General features: G+C 34.0%; 1 protein-coding gene across 1 annotated transcript; it reads right to left on the minus strand.

Annotated features, from left to right (window-relative positions):
* Positions 1-11,058: 11,058 nt before the first annotated feature.
* LOC111892037 (GDSL esterase/lipase At5g45950) lies at positions 11,059-19,871 on the minus strand. Its single transcript, XM_023888097.3, has 5 exons — positions 19,504-19,871; positions 19,158-19,288; positions 14,495-14,728; positions 11,927-12,173; positions 11,059-11,517 (listed from the first exon to the last, which is right to left on the minus strand). The coding sequence occupies exons 1-5, from the start codon at positions 19,802-19,804 to the stop codon at positions 11,333-11,335; spliced, it is 1,098 nt and encodes a 365-aa protein (XP_023743865.1). The 5' UTR covers positions 19,805-19,871; the 3' UTR covers positions 11,059-11,332.
* Between the last annotated feature and the right edge of the window lie 546 nt (positions 19,872-20,417).

Consider the following 20,417-nt stretch of genomic DNA (forward strand, 5'->3'; position numbering starts at 1 on the left):
ATTATCTCGGACCGAGATAGTAGATTCACCTCAAGGTTCTGGCAGTCGCTACAAAAAGCTTTGGGGACAAGACTAGACATGAGTACCGCTTATCACCCACAAACCGACGGCTAGAGCGAGAGAACTATACAAACCCTAGAAGACATGCTGAGAGCTTGCGTAATCGATTTTGGAAAAGCATGGGACACACATCTACCATTGGTCGAGTTCTCGTACAACAATAGCTACCACACCAGTATCAAAGCTGCCCCGTTCGAAGCCCTCTATGGCCGCAAATGCAGGTCACCTTTGTGCTGGGCCGAAGTGGGGGACACACAACTAGCAAAAGGGCAAGCAACTGACAACACGCTCACTGGGCCAGAAATCATAAGGGAGACTACGGAGAAGATTGTTCAAATCCGAGAACGTCTAAAAGCATCAAGGGATAGACAAAAGAGTTACGCAGATAAGAGACGCAAACCCTTGGAATTCCAAGTTGGAGACCATGTCCTACTCAAAGTCTCACCTTGGAAAGGTTTAATACGCTTCGGAAAACGTGGAAAACTGAACCCTAGATACATCGGACCATTCGAGATCCTTGCCAGGATCGGTCCAGTGGCTTACAAACTTAGACTACCTCAGGAGCTCCACAACGTACACCCTACCTTTCACGTATCAAATCTAAAGAAGTGCTTATCCGACGAGACCCTTGTCGTCCCTCTAGACGAAATTGCAATAAATGAAAACCTCCAGTTTGTGGAGGAACCAGTAGAGATCATGGATCGGGAAATCAAAAGGACTAAACAAAGCCGCATACCCATTGTAAAGGTCCGCTGGAACGCCAAGCGAGCACCTGAATACACCTGGGAACGCGAGGATCAGATGAAACAAAAGTACCCGCATCTTTTTCCTAAAACTGTAAACTATCTTAGATTAAATTTCGGGACGAAATTCCCTTAACAGGGGGATGATGTGACAACCCTATATTTTCCAAAAGCATTGTAAACACTCGAAAGCTAAAAACAACGAAATTAACCTCGAAAATAAAGTGTTCAAGTATCCAAGTTGGGATGCATCAAATATTAGATATCATGCCAAGGTTTCCAAAAACATAAAGAACGCTCAAAACCGGGTTATATTGTAGAAATTATAACCACTCGTATATTTACGACACGACGTTAAAACATTATTTGACGTAAAAAGTAAAATCTCAATAAAATGCATTTTAGCCTTAAGTATCTAAACAAAAGTCGTAGATCTCGTTGAAAGGTGAGCGTACATAAAAAGATCGCCCAAACTGGACCTCATATGAAGAAGTTACGGAATTTCAAAGTTTCGTAACAGTAGTAGAGGGCTAAAAACTCGGATTGAAGATCGAGTGTTACTTAGCTATCGCCACCTAAACGGAAGTTGAAGATCTCCTTAGTGGTAATAAAACAATAAAAAGACAAACGAAAACCGACGTCGAATAAAGAACCTATGAATTTTTAACGAACTTTAGAAGGCCCAGCCTACTAAAAATATATCATTAAAATTTAAGTCAAAACTAGCTGACGGAGTCTAAATGAAAGTTGTAGAGCATAATCTCACCTACGCGTGGATATAAAGAACACGAAAAACGGAGCTCGTACGCGAAAGTTACGGAATTTAGAAGAGGACAGGCCGGGTTACGCCCCGCGTTCTCTGGGAGTACGCCCCGCGTACTAGACCCAGAGTCGAGTCCCATCGGCCCGCCCAAGCTACGTTTAGCTAGCCAGGAGTCGTAAGCCATGACGCCATATTACGCCCAGCGTAACGACGTACGCGCCGCGTACGTGAGTTCGCCCAGCGTACTCCAAAATTATGTCCCGCGTACTCACTCTTCCAGCACTATAAATAGATGGCATCAGTTGCGAGTTTAAGCACACATTCACAAATCTCCAGATACTCTCACACCCTTCCAAGCACAAGAAGCTGTCCCGACGACCTTGGTTTCCACACTCGAGCCCCCGACGAAAGATTTACGCTGCAGAGATCCCCGAAGAGCCCGACGACGCAACCATCCGCGGTCGAAGTTCTGCTCAACCCTAGCCTCTCTCTTCAAACTTAACGAGTGAGTTCATACCCCTACTTTTCAATTCTTTTCACGTTTTAGGGGGGGAATACAAGTACATTACAAATCAAAGTATCATTTTTATAATATCGTTCTTATAGGGTTTTGATACAAAAATAACTTTATGTTTAAAGGGCTATTATATCACCAAGTTGTTATTTCCAAATGGGAACATACTTTTGAGAAATTATAATGAGTCTAGTATTCAAGTGATTCATACATTTTACATATATACATCTCGACAAATGAAATGCTTTCAAAAGAAGTAAGGTCTTTATTATCGTAAATCTGTTTATACCAAGTAATGTGAGACATTTAAACTTTAACGTACTCGTATGTATGCATTTCAAGTCCTATATTATATACCATAATCTCTTGGAGAGAGAGCGTGATACTTGTGTATAGATCTATACGGGATTGATAATCCCGCACCTAAACTGTTAGCTACAGTTAGACCGGCAGGTCTGGGGTGACAAATGTCATAACACTACAACACCTGAAGAATGTTGTTACAGGCCATCAATGTCAATAGTATGGTTATAAAACTCACATAAAAGTATAAAAACAAGTTTGATTTACGAGATTCATATATGCATTTCAGTTTTCCATTTTATTTTTAATACAAATTTCGTTATGATTATTCAAGTATGAAAAACACTAACGCACTCCAACACGGGAAACTTTTCAAATCATTTATAGAAAATATTGGATTTTCTGAAAACCTCGTTCATCGATTTACTATCAAAAAGGACATACTTTTCAATGCAAAACACTTATGAACTCACCAACTTAATTGTTGACACTTTTTCGAAACCACTTGTATTTCTCAGGGAATCAGTAATACAGGTAACCACCAGCTTTTGGAGAAGGAAACACTAAGGATGTTTTATTATTGAACATTTATCATCTTAATGTAATATTCTTTTGTTAATATGTATAACGCAACAACATACGTTTTTCATTATATATGTGATGGTTGTGTTACTTTCTTTACAATATTCAATGGTTGTGATACTACGTGAAGTCATCCGCCCCCGAATGTTTCCGCCATTCTGGTTTGGGGGTGTGACATTAATTGAGGTCCAAGTTCTCCAAATGCTTCATGAACATGATCCAAATGCACCAAATGCTCGAGTCATATTTAACAATCATAAACTAATTAAGATTCAAGTTAATGTAATTAGATTGGTTATCTTAAATACATAAAACTCAACAATAGTCAACAAAATTCATAACTTTAACATGATATGTGATGATTAATCAAACATAATTAATAACCAAACTAATAAAATCCAAAATCGTTGAAATCAACACATAAAATCAAGTTTTATCTACTCCAAACAAAAGCAACAGGTTTTAACACCTGAATTCAAAAAGTAAAAGCAGTAGGAAAACAATTGGAATACTAATCGTCATCAGAAAAGCAAAACTAAATGATTCCCGTTATGAATCTGCTCTCGAATCCTTCGGATCCTCGCTCCATATTAGTTTAACGGTCCTCTAATCACCTTATAGACCCTCAAAACAGCTTCTCTGAGGTGTATTTTCGTAGAGAATGAATTATGGTTGAAGATATGTCATTAGGGGTAATTTTCGACGCTATTTATAGCTTTTAACATCGTCACGAAGTGGTTGATAGCCACCACGTCGTGGTTTTCATTAATATCCCGTATTTTCCAAGTTAGCTCAATGATCTCGAATTTACCATTTACCATGTCGTGGTTGTGATCACCACATCATAGGAGTTGGATTTCACATTTTGTCACTATATCATCCGTAGATTCGGGCTAGTCAATTTAGAGACAATGAGCGTCAAAAATGACTTTTTGATGGCTAAACCGAGTTATAACGAAGAAGTTATGACCCGTCGAAGTTTTATGGCTAAACCGGCACGACACCGCATAACATAAAAAGTGAATTTTTGATAAATCAATTTTTAGCCTTAGAGATCTAAATTAAAGTTTTATTATATGCTAAACTGAGAACGTACATAAAAAGATCGTCAAAATCTGACTTCGTATGAGGAAGTTATGATTTTTCTAAGATTTAGCATAGTAGTGCACATCCCGGAATTCGAATTTTAGATCGATCGATTTTTAGCCGATGCAACCTTAATGAGAATTGAAGATCTCATTAATAAGAGTTCAACGATAAAAAGACAGACAGAAACGTAGTTCGTATGTTGAAGTTATGAATTTTACACAGTTGTTTAACTGTGTAATCTTCTCATACTGATAAATTTAAAATTAGTCGAGAATTAGCCGATGGAGTCAAAAGGAGAGTTTTAGATCTTGTCAATACCTACGCGTGTATATAAAGAACATCAAAAAGGGAGCTGGTATGCGAAAGTTATGATTTTTTTTAAAAAAAAAAATAGTTGTTTTACCTACGTCCGGCGCCACGTGTCAGCACCAGGCTTCGCCTTGGTACCTACGCAAGGCTCACGACATGAGAGCCAAGTCTCATGACGTGAGAGGCCCCATACAGTCTATAAATAGAGGCGTAGATCACCCCCAAAACCAACACCAAAACCATTCTTTCTCCCCTATTACCCCCAAAACCTCTCTTTCTTTCCCTAGCAACCTCCAAGTGTTAGAGGCAAGTCCCGGAGCGCCAGAAGGCTTCGAGAATAAAGAGATTTCGACTCAGAAGTTCACCCCCTGTGGAGCCCAGCTCTTAGCCAAACCCCCTAGTAAGTGAGTTATGCTTACCCTACCTTAAGTATAACTTATGTTTAAGTTCATTATCATTATTATGAATGTAACGACCATAAAATTCCAACCAATTTAAACTTTTCAAAAACAACCCGATTTCATAAAATTATTACAAAAAGGTTTTCAATACAATTATTTCAGAGTCTTCCAAGAATCACATCACAAAACATAATCATGAGGAGCGGTACGATCACGCCTTTGCCTTGCCACGGTCTCCTGAAGAACCTGAAAAACATTAAACCACAACTGTAAACCCGAAAGCTTATTGAGATATCCCCAAAATACCAACCACATATACCATACACGCATAACATGCCATATCATAACAAAACACAGAACAACCATGCACTTCGGGTCTACTATGTGACTGGTCCGCCGCACCGGCCTTTAGTCTACCTGGTCCACCCTCCGAGTCTAACCACATACATCGAGTCTACAGTGTGATTGGTCCGCTCGCACTGGGCCTTCAATCCACCTGGTCCACTCTCTGAGTCTACAGTATGACTGGTCCGCCCGCACTGGGCCTTCAGTCGGCCTGGTCCACTCTCCGATCCTCGGCACGTCTGGTCCGCCCTCTTGGGGCCTACAGCCTATCCAGACCGCTCGCTGGGCCTTCAGGATAACCGGTCCGCCCTGGGTGTGTTGGCCTACAACACAAAGCAGGTCCCTCCTCAACCCAACCCCAGTCCAACAACCATGTGCACATAAACATTCAATCATATAACAAATCACATCCAATCAAACCGATCTAACAAATCACATAGCATAACATCATCCTAACCAGGATACCGACCTAACCGGTCACTAGCATAGCATCATCCTATATACCAGGATTCCGACCTTAACCAGGTCTCTAGCATATACCATCCTAACTACCAGGATGCATCATAGCAAAGCAATAACATAACAACGATACCCGGATCACAATCCGATAAAGGGTCGGCATTGGTGCCGTAGACAATGTTGACATAGTGAGGATAACTCACCTCGCAACTGCAGACTGAACAGATAAGCCCAAGCTGCTCCGACCACTAACACGATCTCCACCACTAGCCAACACCAACACTGAACTCAAAACAATATCCAACAATTATCAAAATGCCCCTGGAAGTCAACTGGTCAACCCTTGGTCAAAGTCAAAGTCAAATTCAACCCTTGGCTGACTCTACTCGCCGATTCCCCATGCACAGAACTTCCCCAATCCGCGACTCAACTCACCGAGTCACCCCGAGACTCACCGAGTCCAACAACTCTGAGTCCTTTCACACTCGACTCATCGAGTCATCCCTTGACTCACCGATTCACAGCTCAACCAGAAGAAAGGTTAGGACCCCACGACCAGACTCGCCGAGTCCAAGAACAGATTCGCCGAGTCCAAGGCTATCTGCAACCAACTCGCCGAGTTATTCTTCCTACTCGCCGAGTTCCTGCCCATATTCATCCAACTCGCCGAGTTGTTCTTCCAACTCGTCGAGTTCCATCCTATCTTCAAGCAACTCACCGAGTACACCCTTGTGACTCGCCGTGTACCCCTAGATCTGAAACCATACAGAGGCTTTCCAAGCCATGTAGAAGCTCTAAACCAAAGATCTACTCTTCTACAAGCCATCCATCACATAAAGTGGCAAACTTTACGTGGATCCAAAGAGATCTAGGCATTTTACACTCTAGGACTAGGGTTTGGGACAAAAGAACTTCACCAACAACTCTTGAGCATAGACTTTATGGCTTTTTGGATCATTAACAACCTAGATCTGAGGTAGCAACCTCAGATCTTACACCAAACTTGAGATGGACCTCATTAATGCCCCAAAACCCCCCACAAATGATAGATCTAGATGCACAAAAGCTCAAACAGAAGATTTTTACCTCAAATGAAGGCTCCCACTGATGAATGAACCAATTCTCTGCAAAGCCCCTTGCTCCACTCTTCTTGCTCTTCAATTTCCTTCCAAGATTACCTCCTCCAAGGCTCTAATCTCTCACCAAGGAAGGCTCCCACAAATTTAGGGTTTCTGGAACTTAAAGGGAAGGTAAAGAGGCTGGGGAAGAAGTGTTATGTTCTTTATATAGGGCTCAACCTCCGAAATTAGGGTTTTCTCCACTCAGCACCAACTCGCCGAGTCCACCCATGCTACTCGCCGAGTTGGTCACTTAACACGCGACCAGAGTCGCGACCCTACTCGCCGAGTCCACTCGTGGACTCACCGAGTTGCCCTCTCACACTTAGTTGTGCAACGAAGGTCATTTGCGGAACGTTTGCATTTGTGAACCCCCTGGTTTGTTTTGGTCCATTTGTTAAGATTTTGGTTGCCAATGTGGGAGTGGTGGGTTAGTAATGATTTTTCAAGAGGTCAAGTGTATATTTGAGGTCGTTTGGGCATGTTTTCCATAGTTGAGATTGGTTAACAATTCACGAACGAGATGTTTTGGGTATTCATTAACCCTGGTTTGGTGGTGATCATAGTCATGGACTAGGCATATGTACGACATAAGGATGATCATCTGTCTTAGAGTATGGTTTCTATATTTCGGACTGATAGGTTCTGGTTCAGGTTCAGGCTCCAGGCTGTAGCGATGATGATTGTAAGACCATGGGATGGTCTAGGCATACGTAGATCTAGGATTTGCAAGCCAACATCTATCTTTGGAAGGTATAAAGTTTTCATCTTGATTGTTGTACATGTTAGATCTAGTATGGTTATGATGTTTATGCTTTTGTCACTGAAATCTTGGGTAGTGTTTGTTTTTTGTCTGCAAATCTGTGTGGCCTCTTCTGTCTGCGTCGCGCAGACATTAGCCTTCGTAGACTGTTTGTTTTTATGAAAGACTGCAGACCTAAAAATGTATGTGTGCCCTCTTCTTGATGCAGATGTGGACCAGAGTCTTCTAACATCTTCAGACATCTTCTAGCCTAAAAAACATATATATCTTTATATTTTTAAAGTTTTTTTTAACTATATTTTTTCCAACTTTATTATTGATAAACAATTTGAAAAAAAGAAATTACAAAACTTATAAAAAAACGTTCGACGATACAAACATGATATTTTTGATAAATTTATAATGAAAGATTTATTAAACTAATAGTCGTTGAAATTGTTTATATAAATATGAAAAAAAATCATAATATATTCTTATATTTTTTTCCCAAATTTTGTAAAACATTATTTAATACAGTATCGTCAATTTCCCGAGAAAATATTTATGGTACGTTTTAATTGGATTTAATTGAAGAAATAGAAGTTTATTTCCATCCATTTATGTATCAAATTCTTTAATCACTAATTATAATGTTTAGCTATAACTTTGCAACCAAAGTTGTTGGTTTTTATCAAATATATATATATATATATATATATATATATATATATATATATATATATATATATATATATATATATATATTAATTCATACCATTTTTATTTTTTTTTATACAATAATACATAAAAGTTGATCTAAATTCGTTAATTATTTATAACGAAGTCATAAAAATATTACAAAATCACTTTGAAGTTTAAAAAAAATTAGTTTATTTAGATTTTAGTTTATTTTAGTAGCCCGCAGATGTTAAAAAAACAAACAGTCTTCTTTTTTCAGACTGCAAACGTTTGGTCCACTTCTTCTACTGCAAAGGTCTATAGAATTGGTCCGCAGACTGCAGACATTTTGTCTCAGAAAAAACAAACAGCACCTTGGTCCTTGAGAGTATGGGTTACTCCAGTCCATTTAAGTTCCCCTTCTGTTGTTTTTGAGGTTATGGTCATAAAAATGAGAGCTTGGGCACTCTCCTTCATCCATGCATGAGTTCTTGAGCAAAAGTTGGCAATATGGACTTAGAGTTTTGTTTTGTGATTATCTTGGCCATGCAAATGGATAAAGTTAGAGACTTTATCCATTAAGACATTTAATTAGATCAGATCTGGGATTTTGAGAGTTTGGCTTGTTGTATTAAGAGCTTAACAGAAGTTTTGGGGTTATGGGCTCTACCTATGGCGTAGACTTTGTACGTTGGGTGTAGCTCTACACAGGGCATAGATTAGTGTGCTTTATTGAGCGTAAGTAAACTGACTGTTGACCATTAACTTTTTAACCAGTTTAACTTTGGTCAACGATGTTGGAACTTAGTATTGGAAGGGGAAAATGGTCTTTTTTCCCAAATGAGGTTTAATTGTGAGCCTATACCTTTCGTGAGTTAGTCATTACCTTAATTGTTAATTAGGGTTTTATTATGAATATGTTTAGCATGATGAAGCTTAATATCGTCGGCTTGGGTGGGTGGTTTATCTTGTCTTCAGGGTTGAAGTGAGTCTTCTCACTAAACTGTGTAGGATGCTAGCTGTCTTTGTGAATCTTGCATGTTTATGTTGGGTTGTACCCATTTACTGTATGTTGGGTTAGGCCCATTTATTATATGTTGGGTTGGGTCCATTTACATGTGTGTTGGGATGGGGCCATTTGCATGATTGGGCTGGGCCTATTTATATATGTATGCTGGGTTGGGCCTATTTGTATGATTGAGATGGGCTCATTTGTATGTATGTTGGGTTGGGCCCATTTACATGTTGGGCTGGACCTATTTGTATGATATGTGGTATTTTGGGAAACTCACTATGTTTCATGCTTATGGTTTGTGGTTTAACATTTTTCAGGTACTTCCAATTCCAAAGGGAAGGGCTTGACTTGACTACACAACATCCCCTAATGGCTTTTCCGCATTGATTATATTTTTTTTTTTTGGTTTAAAACTTTAAAAAAATATTAGTATTTTTAGGGCGTTACACCTTTCATCATACCCAAGTCGACATCCTCCATCACTTCACACTAACACTTAATGGTTTAATGTGCAAGCTATGTATTAATGAATGTCTATCACATTTTAATTTCAATCTAACAATTGATGGTTCAAAGTGCAAGCTATGACAACATATTTTTTATAACAATTGATGGTTCAATGTGCATTCTACGTCTATTTTCATGCTTCAAACCAAAATTTGATTGTTCAATGTATTGCTTCTGTTTTTTTATTAAATTTATTTTCATGTTTCCATCATACCCAAGTCCACATCCGTCATCGCTTCAAACTAACAATTGGTGGTTCAATATGCAAGCCACGTATTAATGACAGTTTATTCCCAATTCGATTTCAAACTAACAATTGATGGTTCATAGTGCAAGCTACAGCGAGACATTTTTTTTATTAGGGTAAACGTGCAAAACTATTTGGTCATATTGTAGGACATGCAAACTTTCGAAGAACGATGATGAAGATTGGAAATCCATTGATGTCCATGTCAAGTCTTGGCTCTACTCAACCTATGAACCCAATTTATTTTAAATTATCTCTAGTGATAATTGTACCACTAATGACTTAGGGAATAAGTTAGATTAATGTTTTCTAGAAAACAAGATGTTAAGAATGTTTGCAGCCTCAAAATCACAAGCATCCAAGCAATAACTCCATGACATAACTTTTTATTCTAAAAAAAACTTAATTGATGCTCTATCTAATGTAAACTCACTAATAACTAAAGTTAAACTTACATACAAACTCTTTGCCAACTACCTCCCTTATCTCAATATAGTTGATGTCATCGCCAACACCAAACCATTTCCCTTTCTAGAATAAAATAATATGTCATTACTACATGAGCCATGTGAAGAAAACAGAGACCATAGCATTGAATCCACGATATCATCAAATGTCACGCTTTATTACTCCTCCCACAATCCATTAAAAATGAAAAATATGTGAAATGAAAATCGTAACAACATCAAAATACGTTATAAAGTAATCCTAGTGGTTCTACCACCTCGAACTCTTTTGCAAGTACTCTAAACGCGAATCAACATCATTATTCGGGAATTTTAAGTAATTTACAAGCATACTACAACAACATTATGTGTCACGGGCTCATTAATCTTGCACATGCCAACTCTATATATATGGGGCCTATAAACGACATTGGCCTTGTGTGGTGGCACACTCAACACATGTCTACTACGGTGGACCCTAATGACATGTAATAGTTGACCTTTCACATATGCATTAGTATTCATCCTAGTTTTCGTAGGTAGTTGCTTTAGCTCATTAGTCTATCATTTTTTACATTTATAAAATAATACTCAAGGTATATTTTCTCATCAATCAAAACAAAGTATTTCTCAACAAACTCTTTTATATAATTCTTTCTAGGGATAACTCTTAAAAAATTAATAACATACGAAAGAGACTCATGTCAAATCTCATTTATCAAAAGTGCAAAATAAAATGAAATCAAACCTAAAGTATATATATTTATTCATAAACAAAGCTAGGCACCATACAATACATAGCTTGTCCATGTTAAGATACTAAAGAACATTTTCAACAATGAACACACAAATGAGAAAATAAAGAAACTTTGACGACTCTTAGTGAGGTTGAATTGAAAGCAACCTATTTAAGACCATGGAAATTAACCTTGCATACACCATGAACTTTTTGTAACATGTTTATTGATACACCATTGGAGATTCACAAGCGAAATATGAGCAAATGTTGAGCTAAAAGCTTGAACTCATAGATTTCACAACCTCATCCGCGATAACATAATACATTTTCTCTGTAAAATGAACGGCATCCCAATAAATGTATGTTGAGTGATCCATACATGTACCCAACCCCTTTAAGCTAGTTCCAAATTCTGTTAATCCAGATCCACAACATCCCTTTTTAACTTCTGAAAATCCTGTCATTTTCATTTTATTGAAATACATTATTCAATAATAAATCATTATTTTATATTTCAAACTAAAAAAAATTCAAAGACGTATATGGGGAAACGGCATGTCAAACGTTCTTTTAAGTACATCCACTCTATACAGGCCCATAAATTTATTAACCGACCCATGTTTTATAGCGGGAGCTAATCTATGTTTAGGTGGCATGGACAGCTTCATAACTACCAATAGCTTGTGTTTGAGAAGGTAGGCATTTCTTTAACTAATATTTTCATTTCATTCCCCTTTTATCTTGTTATGTTACTTAATTTAGATATATTAACACAAATAGTACTTCTATTACAAATGATAAGTTTTTCAATGTTTTAGAAAAATATAAATGAAAGGATCTTTGCAGAAGAAGAGATAAGTACTAACCATATTTTGTTGGGTTCTGTATAATGTTCTGAATGACACCATAAATGTTAACAAAGGCAGTTTGCATCAGTAATGTTGTTTTGAGCGTCGATAACTTTTCCATCAACAAAGAGTTGAAAGTGAAAGCCACCCGATTCATTTCTTCATCACATTTGTCGCTGTTCTTTAATGTCTTTATCATAGGCATGCATCCGAATGGCTCCATCCCAACTAATGCCAATCGCCTTACTCCTAGTGACTGCATTTCCTATAGTTTCCATGCATAAAAAACGAAAAGATAATACGAGTACTTTTTTATGCATTATTTGTCGAGTTTCAGCATTTTTCTAAAGCGTATTATTTTCCAAGCCGCATTCTCACACCATGAAAAATAAAAGATATATTTCAAATTCTTAGTATGGACTATATATTGACATGAGGATCGAATCAAGCATATATTTATGTGTTAGAAAAGCTATGTGATTTTTTTGGTCGGTTGTGTATAATCCTAACTAATATTTTGAAGTAAATTAGTTCATCTAAAATGTTATTTAAAAGAGAAACCTTTCTATTTTTTTCCTAACTATTTTCTTACTCATATGAAATAATGACAATTATCTTAAAATATCATTAATTTTATCAAAATATAACACTTAATTATTGTCATTTTACATAGGTGGGTAGATATATAGGAAGAAAATACAGGAGAATATTTAATTTCTCTATTTAAAAATATGTGTAAGACAGAAGCATGGACGATGTACATGGTAAAATCAATTATCTTAAAGCCCGTCTAGAAGATTTAAGTGCTTGAACAAATCTAATCTTCTAAAAAGTTCGTCATGACTCCGCCATGGCGGGTCATGGTTCCACGGCTTTTACTTGCCATCAAGTTTTGATAAAATGTCGTCATGCATATATATATATATATATATATATATATATATATATATATATATATATATATATATATATATATATATATATATAAATGAATAATAGTATAAAAAATATATAAAATTTATTAATTATATGCAAAATTGTCGTCTTAAGTCACACTTTACAAACGACGTGACTCACCAACCAAGACTCAAAAAAAACTTGAGGTTTGATATTGCTGCTAAGCAACGCTTGACATTACCGTCAAGTCACGTCTTACGTTATTTAGAACCTTAAACGAATCATTATTTGGTTGTGACTAAGAAAGAGTATGATGGATATCATAAAGACGTTAATTACCATTTATTATATAAAGAAGATAGATGATACTAAAAGGCTCCTAGTCCAACGACATCTGGTGTCAATATTTCTCATTGAGGTCGAGGGTTCAAGTCTCGTCTGAGACATAGGTGGGTTTAGGAGTAACATAGATTTGTGGTTCCAAAAAAAAGGTGGATGATAGTGATACACCATATATTAGAGGCTTATCGAATCATTCAAATCTAGAGGGTGACAAAAGTTGTCACGACTCGATAACACAATAACCTACGACAAAATATACGAGTTTTTGTAATATATTTTAACCCGTTTAATTAAACGGTTTCATATGACACGAACGAAAATTAAATGGGTAATATTAGGGTTGCGAATTTCAACTCGAAAATGACTCATTTATTTATATAAAAGATTTTTGAATTCTTTAAATAAACTATAAATTTTGTTAAGTACTTTTGTAATGTGGAAATGACTTAATCACCTACGTCAAAACTTCATTTCAGGTTTATCCGTCTTCTCCTTAACTATACGACCCCATCGACCACTCCCTCCTCCTCATGATCCCGCCATCCCCCCCCCCCCCCCCCCCCCCCCTCCTGTCTTGAAATTGATTCAAAGTAATTACTTGATATGTAAAGAGAGTTTGAAGAGAATTATGAAATAGAAAAAGAAAAAAAAAAGTTGAGTTAGAAGCAATGAGAAACGATTTAAGTAAAGATATTGACGTTTCGTGAGTTTCCAACATGATTTATTGTTTATGTTTAGTAGAAGATATGGTTTTATCACTCAATATTTGGATATTTTTGTCATATAATTTTTACTATAACTCAATTATTGGTGAAATTGTTCGATTTCATAACTATGTAGTTTCTGGATTGACATGGTCACTCGTCATCATTTATGTGTGAGACTACTTTATATTGAGGTATGTTAAGATCTGTATTAAAAGCTTAATAGAAGTTTTGCAAAAATTACTAAATTATTAAAATAAAAATAAATAAATAAAATAAAAAACATAATATAAATGAAATAAAATATATACCAATGGTGGCTTCAATACTTCTTGTAAGTGATTGATTTGTGTTGCAAGTCTTATAGTTGTTATTTTTGAGTTTTGACACATATATCAAAGTACAATATAATATTATCCAGTATTAATATCTTATTATTGTTATTGTGTAAAGGAATTAGTAATGCATATTGATAACAAATGTATTGAGTGAAACAAAACTTCTTACAAATGAAATAAAACATGTATGTGTAATGTGTTGCTTTTAGCAAATAAAAAGAAATGTGTTCTTATCAAACACATAAATTTCCCTTGAAATCCTTTTTAGCAGCTGCTTAAAATATAAACAAAGATTGATGTTTTACCTTTATGTATTTTTCCATGCAATTGATCAAGAAATGTTGGTATTGAACAATGGTAAACGTCTTGGATCGAGTAGGATCAATGTAGTAATTTTGCAAAAAGTCATTTGTACCCATGCTCAGGATGAACACAGCATTCGAAACAATTCTATGAGAACCTTCTTCTCCAACAAGCATTCTTAAACGAAGTTTATACTCCTTAAAGTAATCCAATTGCTTTCGAAGAGATATAACATTCTATAATAAGAAAAAAGATAATCATGTTAACAACAATCCATTCGTTATATAAGATAGCAACAATTTATTTGTGATGTCGCATGAAAATTGTGTTAAGATCAACACTCGTTGACACAAAAATTATGACGTCACGGATACATTCTTGAGATGTATACTGATGAGCCTTATAGGGAGTGTTTATTATATACTCATCCACAACCATTAGGTGATGGTTTTTTTTTAACATTATATAAAAATTTTAATATAACAAATAAAATAGTTTTTTTATATTTTCACCACAGTTTTATATTTATTTCACAATATGAATCTCATTTGTTTTTTGGAGCGGAAAATAATCTAACTTGTTAAAATGTCGATACTTTAGTAAAATATATTCAACCATCAAACTCTATTTCTATTGCTTTTTTATTTTTTCACATAAGGAGAATGTTATATGTTACTTCAATTTGCCAAGTGAAAAAAAACCTAAAAAAAAAATTACATCCCAAATTTTTGATTTATAACAAAGGGCAAAAATGACATTTATTAAAGATCTATGGTTTTGATATATGTCCATGTTAGTTTAGTATGCATATATTATTGAGCTATAGATTATGTGGTTTAAATAACTAAAACTGGGCTCGGTCGAGTCCCATGGGCCCTGACCTTTAAACACTTTGGTCCATTTTTCTTTTGATAACAAGATTTTTTTTTTCAGAGAGGCTGTCCATCAAGTAGGAAAACATTGGATTACATAGGTGTGGAAGTAAGGAAAGGGCATGAGAGCCAAACTTGGTCAAAAGCTACATCTTTTTACCAATACTCCCAAGTCAAAATTGAAATCTTATATAAAATCTTTTCGTTATTTTATAAGGTCGTGATTCTAAGATTTAATTAGGATTGAAATATCTTACCAAATTAAATGAATAGTTATAAGTTTATAACATGAATAGTAAATTTTTTTCTATAATTGATTCACAACTTGTGGAAATTTTTAAAAATTATGATTTAGCTTAAAGGTTAGATTCACAAATTAGCAATATAATAAGTTGTGATTCAAATTTAAGTGTTGTATCTTGAAAATTATCATCTCAAAAGTGCTCCTTTTCTTTTCATAACCAAATAAAGAACATTTCAGTCTCAAAATTCTCATGACAAATTTTTTGAATTCATCAGTTTCATCTCTGTATATATCAAGGCTAGAAAAGACTTTAAAGTTCATATTTTTAGACATTATATAAAAAATCAAATAAAATTGGATGACATCGGATCGGTGTACGATCTTGTGATCCTAAGTGCAATGCTACATTAGGTTCGACCTTGCTTCAAAACGAAAATTATTAAGAGTCAGATCATTTTTTGTTTGTAGAATCATAAATCTTATGATCCTACCATCGTGATTCCGATCTTGATAACATTGATTTATATATAATTTAGAAGCTATATTATCACATAAAATGTTAAATAATAAAAACAGTATAAGAAGTTTTATGTTTTGAATAACACATTTCCGGCAAAGTTTGGCCTATTTGACCAGCTTTGTTTAACTAAGTTTGTTCTTCTTTACCAATTTAAGTTGTTATTTGTTAAATATAAGTTATAAGCCAAATTAACTCGCGTATGACAATAAGTAAAGGAAAATTCCACTTTTAGGTTTTAATTTATATAGATTATGAGTAACTTTTAGCACGGCCATTTTGAGTATATTTTATAGGAAAATTTTCTAAAAAACACTAGGTTTAAACTTTTATGTAAAAAATCACAATTATATACTTTTTTCTAGAAAAACCATTAATAGTTTTATAAAATTTAAGAAAAACTAATAAAAAAAACTTTAAAAAAACCATCATATTTTAAGAAAATTATTTATTCATAATACAACATAATTTCTGACAATTAAGCAAAGTTTTTAACCATTAGTGGTGAGGATGATCGGTTTTTTAATTAAACCAAAATCAACCAAAAATTTTGATTTTTGACTTTGAAATTTTCTTTTTCTTTTTTTACTTAAAAAAATTGTTTTGAGAATACAACATAATTTTTGGATATTTTTGTTTGCTTCGTTTTTTCGGGTTTTGGTATATAGGTAACAAACGGAAACCAAAAAATTTGATCTCTCAAAAAAAACAAGAACGAAAATATAGGTTTCCTAAATCAGTTTGGTCATTTCATTTTCAATTCTTTTTGGGTTTTTTGTGGGCTTCACCTTTAGTTTTTGGTACAGTTGTGGTTTTGTTTTTCAAACCCTTAGACTATTGCCATCGGCAACTTTAAATGTGTTCGGTCCTTGTTCCTTAAAACAATTAAAAGAAAAAGAATATAAGAAAATAAACAACCGACTTGATCCAACTTGCGGTGGTACACCCACCAAAATAAAGTCCTAGTCACGACTACATGGAATTATACTATTGGTTCTTCAATTTTGCATTTTAACTAAACATAAGGCTGGAGAGAGTGATAGCATGCTTATTATGTTGCCAAATTAGATTTTTTGATGTAATGTCAAATTTTTTGAAGCCATGTAGGATGAAAAAAGTTGTAGCATCCAAATTACAAAAGGTAGGAAGTGGTGTTGTATTAATTTAATTGGTTTTATATTGAAAAAAAATTAAAAAATAAAAAAAGAAAAAGATCTCATCCAATAAAACCCACCATTGAAGTTTCTCTCTCTTCTCTCCTCTCGTTATGTCTATGACGATGCATCCTTAGCAAGTGTTTTAACATTTTAATGGAAGTGGAGCTAACACTTTTAGCGAGTATGGAGGCGAGAGGGGTGGCGAGGCCACTCCCTCAAGCCTAATAAACAATAAAATAACAATTTATTTGTTTGTAAATAAGATCAATAAAATATATCAATTATATCTTTTTTTGCTTTATAAATAAGGACCAATATTAATATGATAATTTACAAAATAAAAATAGTTATAAATTATATTTATTTCATAAAAGGTTAGATTGGTTGGGTTGTTAACGGGTTAATGTTGGGATTTAGTTAGACTGTGTATGTAGAAGAGAGAAAAATTAATTTTTTAGTAAGTAGTTGGACTGGTTTTTGTTGCAAATGAGAATAGTCTTACCCACCATTCACTTTGATATGAAAGTATGTTATAGACGATGTAAACCGAAGTTTAATTATTATTAAGTGAGTTTATATATATATATATATATATATATATATATATATATATATATATATATATATAGAGAGAGAGAGAGAGAGAGAGAGTTAAGTTAAAATGAGAACAGTAAATAAAACAAAAACGTTATGACAATATATATATATATATATATATATATATATATATATATATATATATATATATATATATATATATATATATATATATATATATATATATGGAAAAAGTGAATATACCCTTAAGGGTATATAAGCTTAGGTACTCAAACACATCATAATACATCGTTTTGTCTGATATATTCATTATAATGTTCTTAAACTTCAACCCTTAATTTGATTTACGTTCAAAATTTTCCAAATTTCACAATTATCTTTCTTTTATATCACTATTTGTCGAACATCTATTAGGCTATATATATTGTACTTGAAAATGAAAATTATGTAAGAGGAACATAAATGTGTAATTTATAAAATTCATGAAAGTAAATCAAGTTAGAAGTTAAATTATAAGAACATTGGACAATTACAATGTATTATATGATACAAAACGACGTAGTATAATGAGTATGGGTACCTAAGCTTATATACCTTTAAGGGTATATTCACTTTTATATATATATATATATATATATATATATATATATATATATATATATATATATATATATATATATATATATATATATATATATGAAAACCACAAACCAAAACCCAAAAAACAATGATTTATTTTTCATAGTAAAAAACCGAAATATTTACAAAATGGTTTCTAGCCCAGCAGTATCCGGTGTTACCTTCTTTTATTGAGGTTGAGGATTCAAGTCTCATCGTGGATATAGATGAATTGATGGTATAGTTTAGGAGTAAATTAAATTTCCCATTTAAAAAAAAAAAAACCGAAATATTTAATTTGGTTTGGTTTTTATAAAAAATCTAATCATTTTCAATCTCTAGTAGTTAACAATATTGTATTATCACAAATATGGTTACATTGTATTATATTAACAAAAATGGTTTCTTTAGAAATAATATAGTAGTATATTTCTTTTGAGTTTTTTGATATAAGTAGTTTTTTCTGAAAACTTTTTGAAACAGGAGCGAATTTTTGAAAAAAAAAACAATGATATTTTAGATAAAAACTTGAAAGCATAGGATGTTTATGAAAAATTCTCAATTTCATAAGACTAAAAGTTTTTTTCTTTTACCAATTTAGCTTCTAAAAATAAAATAACCAAAATATATTCATAAATAAATGGAACGGTCACGTGAGGTTTATATGTCAAAACAGTCGAAGCATTTCATGTCACTTACAGTGACATTTGCAGTAAAATCATCATAACCAGAACCACCAGATGCAAAGCTAACGCCATGCAACAAGTCTTCTTCCATCAGATTTCGATCCAAATACGCTTTAATAATTTTTCTGTATCCTAAAGCCGCAGCTGCACACACACACACACACACACACAAAAAAAAAAAAAAAAAGAACAAAAAAGAAATCAACCATGCATGATTCAGCAAAGGCTATATTGTACAAAACCTATAACAATACATGAACAAAGGCACATTCAACAAACATTAATTAATGCATAGTGATATATTGGTGATTTAACTTTCGCTAAAAGTACTCATGCATGACAATTATACAAAAAGTTACCGATGAAATCAGTGGAAAGTCTGCCATTAGTGAACCTTCCAGTCGGTTTGGAATTACCGAAATCTGCCCCATAAGGCAAAAAGTTGCCTTTATGCCATGTGTTTGGAAGATTGTTGTTGTTACCAGGATCGACACTTGAATCACCAAACACGATAATGGAAGTGACATTATACTTGGTTGCAAGGATCCTAAGCTCCTGGGCACTCTCCAGGTCACGTGCATTGCATGTGACCATGGCCTGGAACAAGAACAAGAACATCACTATTACTAGGTTAAGTATCAGCCATGTTATATGTTTCATTTTCAATCAATGAGAAGAAATTGTAATATTAACTTGTTTTAATAGAAAGAATAATGTGACTGAGATGTATTTCATATAGAGATGCCTGCGCCATGGCTTTTATAGGCATGCCATTTAATTTTAGTAGGTCTGAGCATTGTATTGCGCAAGGCTGGTGTAGGACCAGGCGTTATCCTGGTTAATTACCTACAAAGCCCTTTGGTAATAAGTAATACTCCACTAATAATGTTTGTTAACCTTTCAAAAATAAAAAATTAAATTCTATGCATGGCCCATTTTAAGGAAGAAAATTTCAACGCATAGCGCATTTTAAGGACATGTTGGGTTTGTATTGAAATTTGTATCACCGTTGTACAAATTTCGATGTATTTTCTCTTTTAAATGTCTTAATGTTGATCGATGAGGTAGAGCTTCAAAACATAATATAATAAAATTAATTTACTTTAACAAGCCTATGATTAAAATATTCTAGATGAATAATTATGAACCAACATAATGTTTCAAAAAATAAAAAATGGTGATGCTATAATGAACAATTATATGAAAATTGAAAAATACCTTCTTTCTTATAGTTAGGATGAATCATTATAAACCATCTCAATATGATAGAGGC

Source organism: Lactuca sativa, chromosome 7, assembly GCF_002870075.4.
Source record: "Lactuca sativa cultivar Salinas chromosome 7, Lsat_Salinas_v11, whole genome shotgun sequence".
NCBI classification, from domain to species: domain Eukaryota; kingdom Viridiplantae; phylum Streptophyta; class Magnoliopsida; order Asterales; family Asteraceae; genus Lactuca; species Lactuca sativa.

Bases quoted from the DNA above. Each gene is read 5' to 3' on its own strand.
- LOC111892037 (XM_023888097.3), bottom strand. From the start codon at position 19,804: ATGAAACATATAACATGGCTGATACTTAACCTAGTAATAGTGATGTTC. The intron at 12,174-14,494 runs GTAAAACATCAA...TGGAAACTATAG, and splicing joins GCATGGAAAAATACATAAAG to GAAATGCAGTCACTAGGAGT. The intron at 11,518-11,926 runs GTTAGTACTTAT...TGAAAATGACAG, and splicing joins ACAGAACCCAACAAAATATG to GATTTTCAGAAGTTAAAAAG.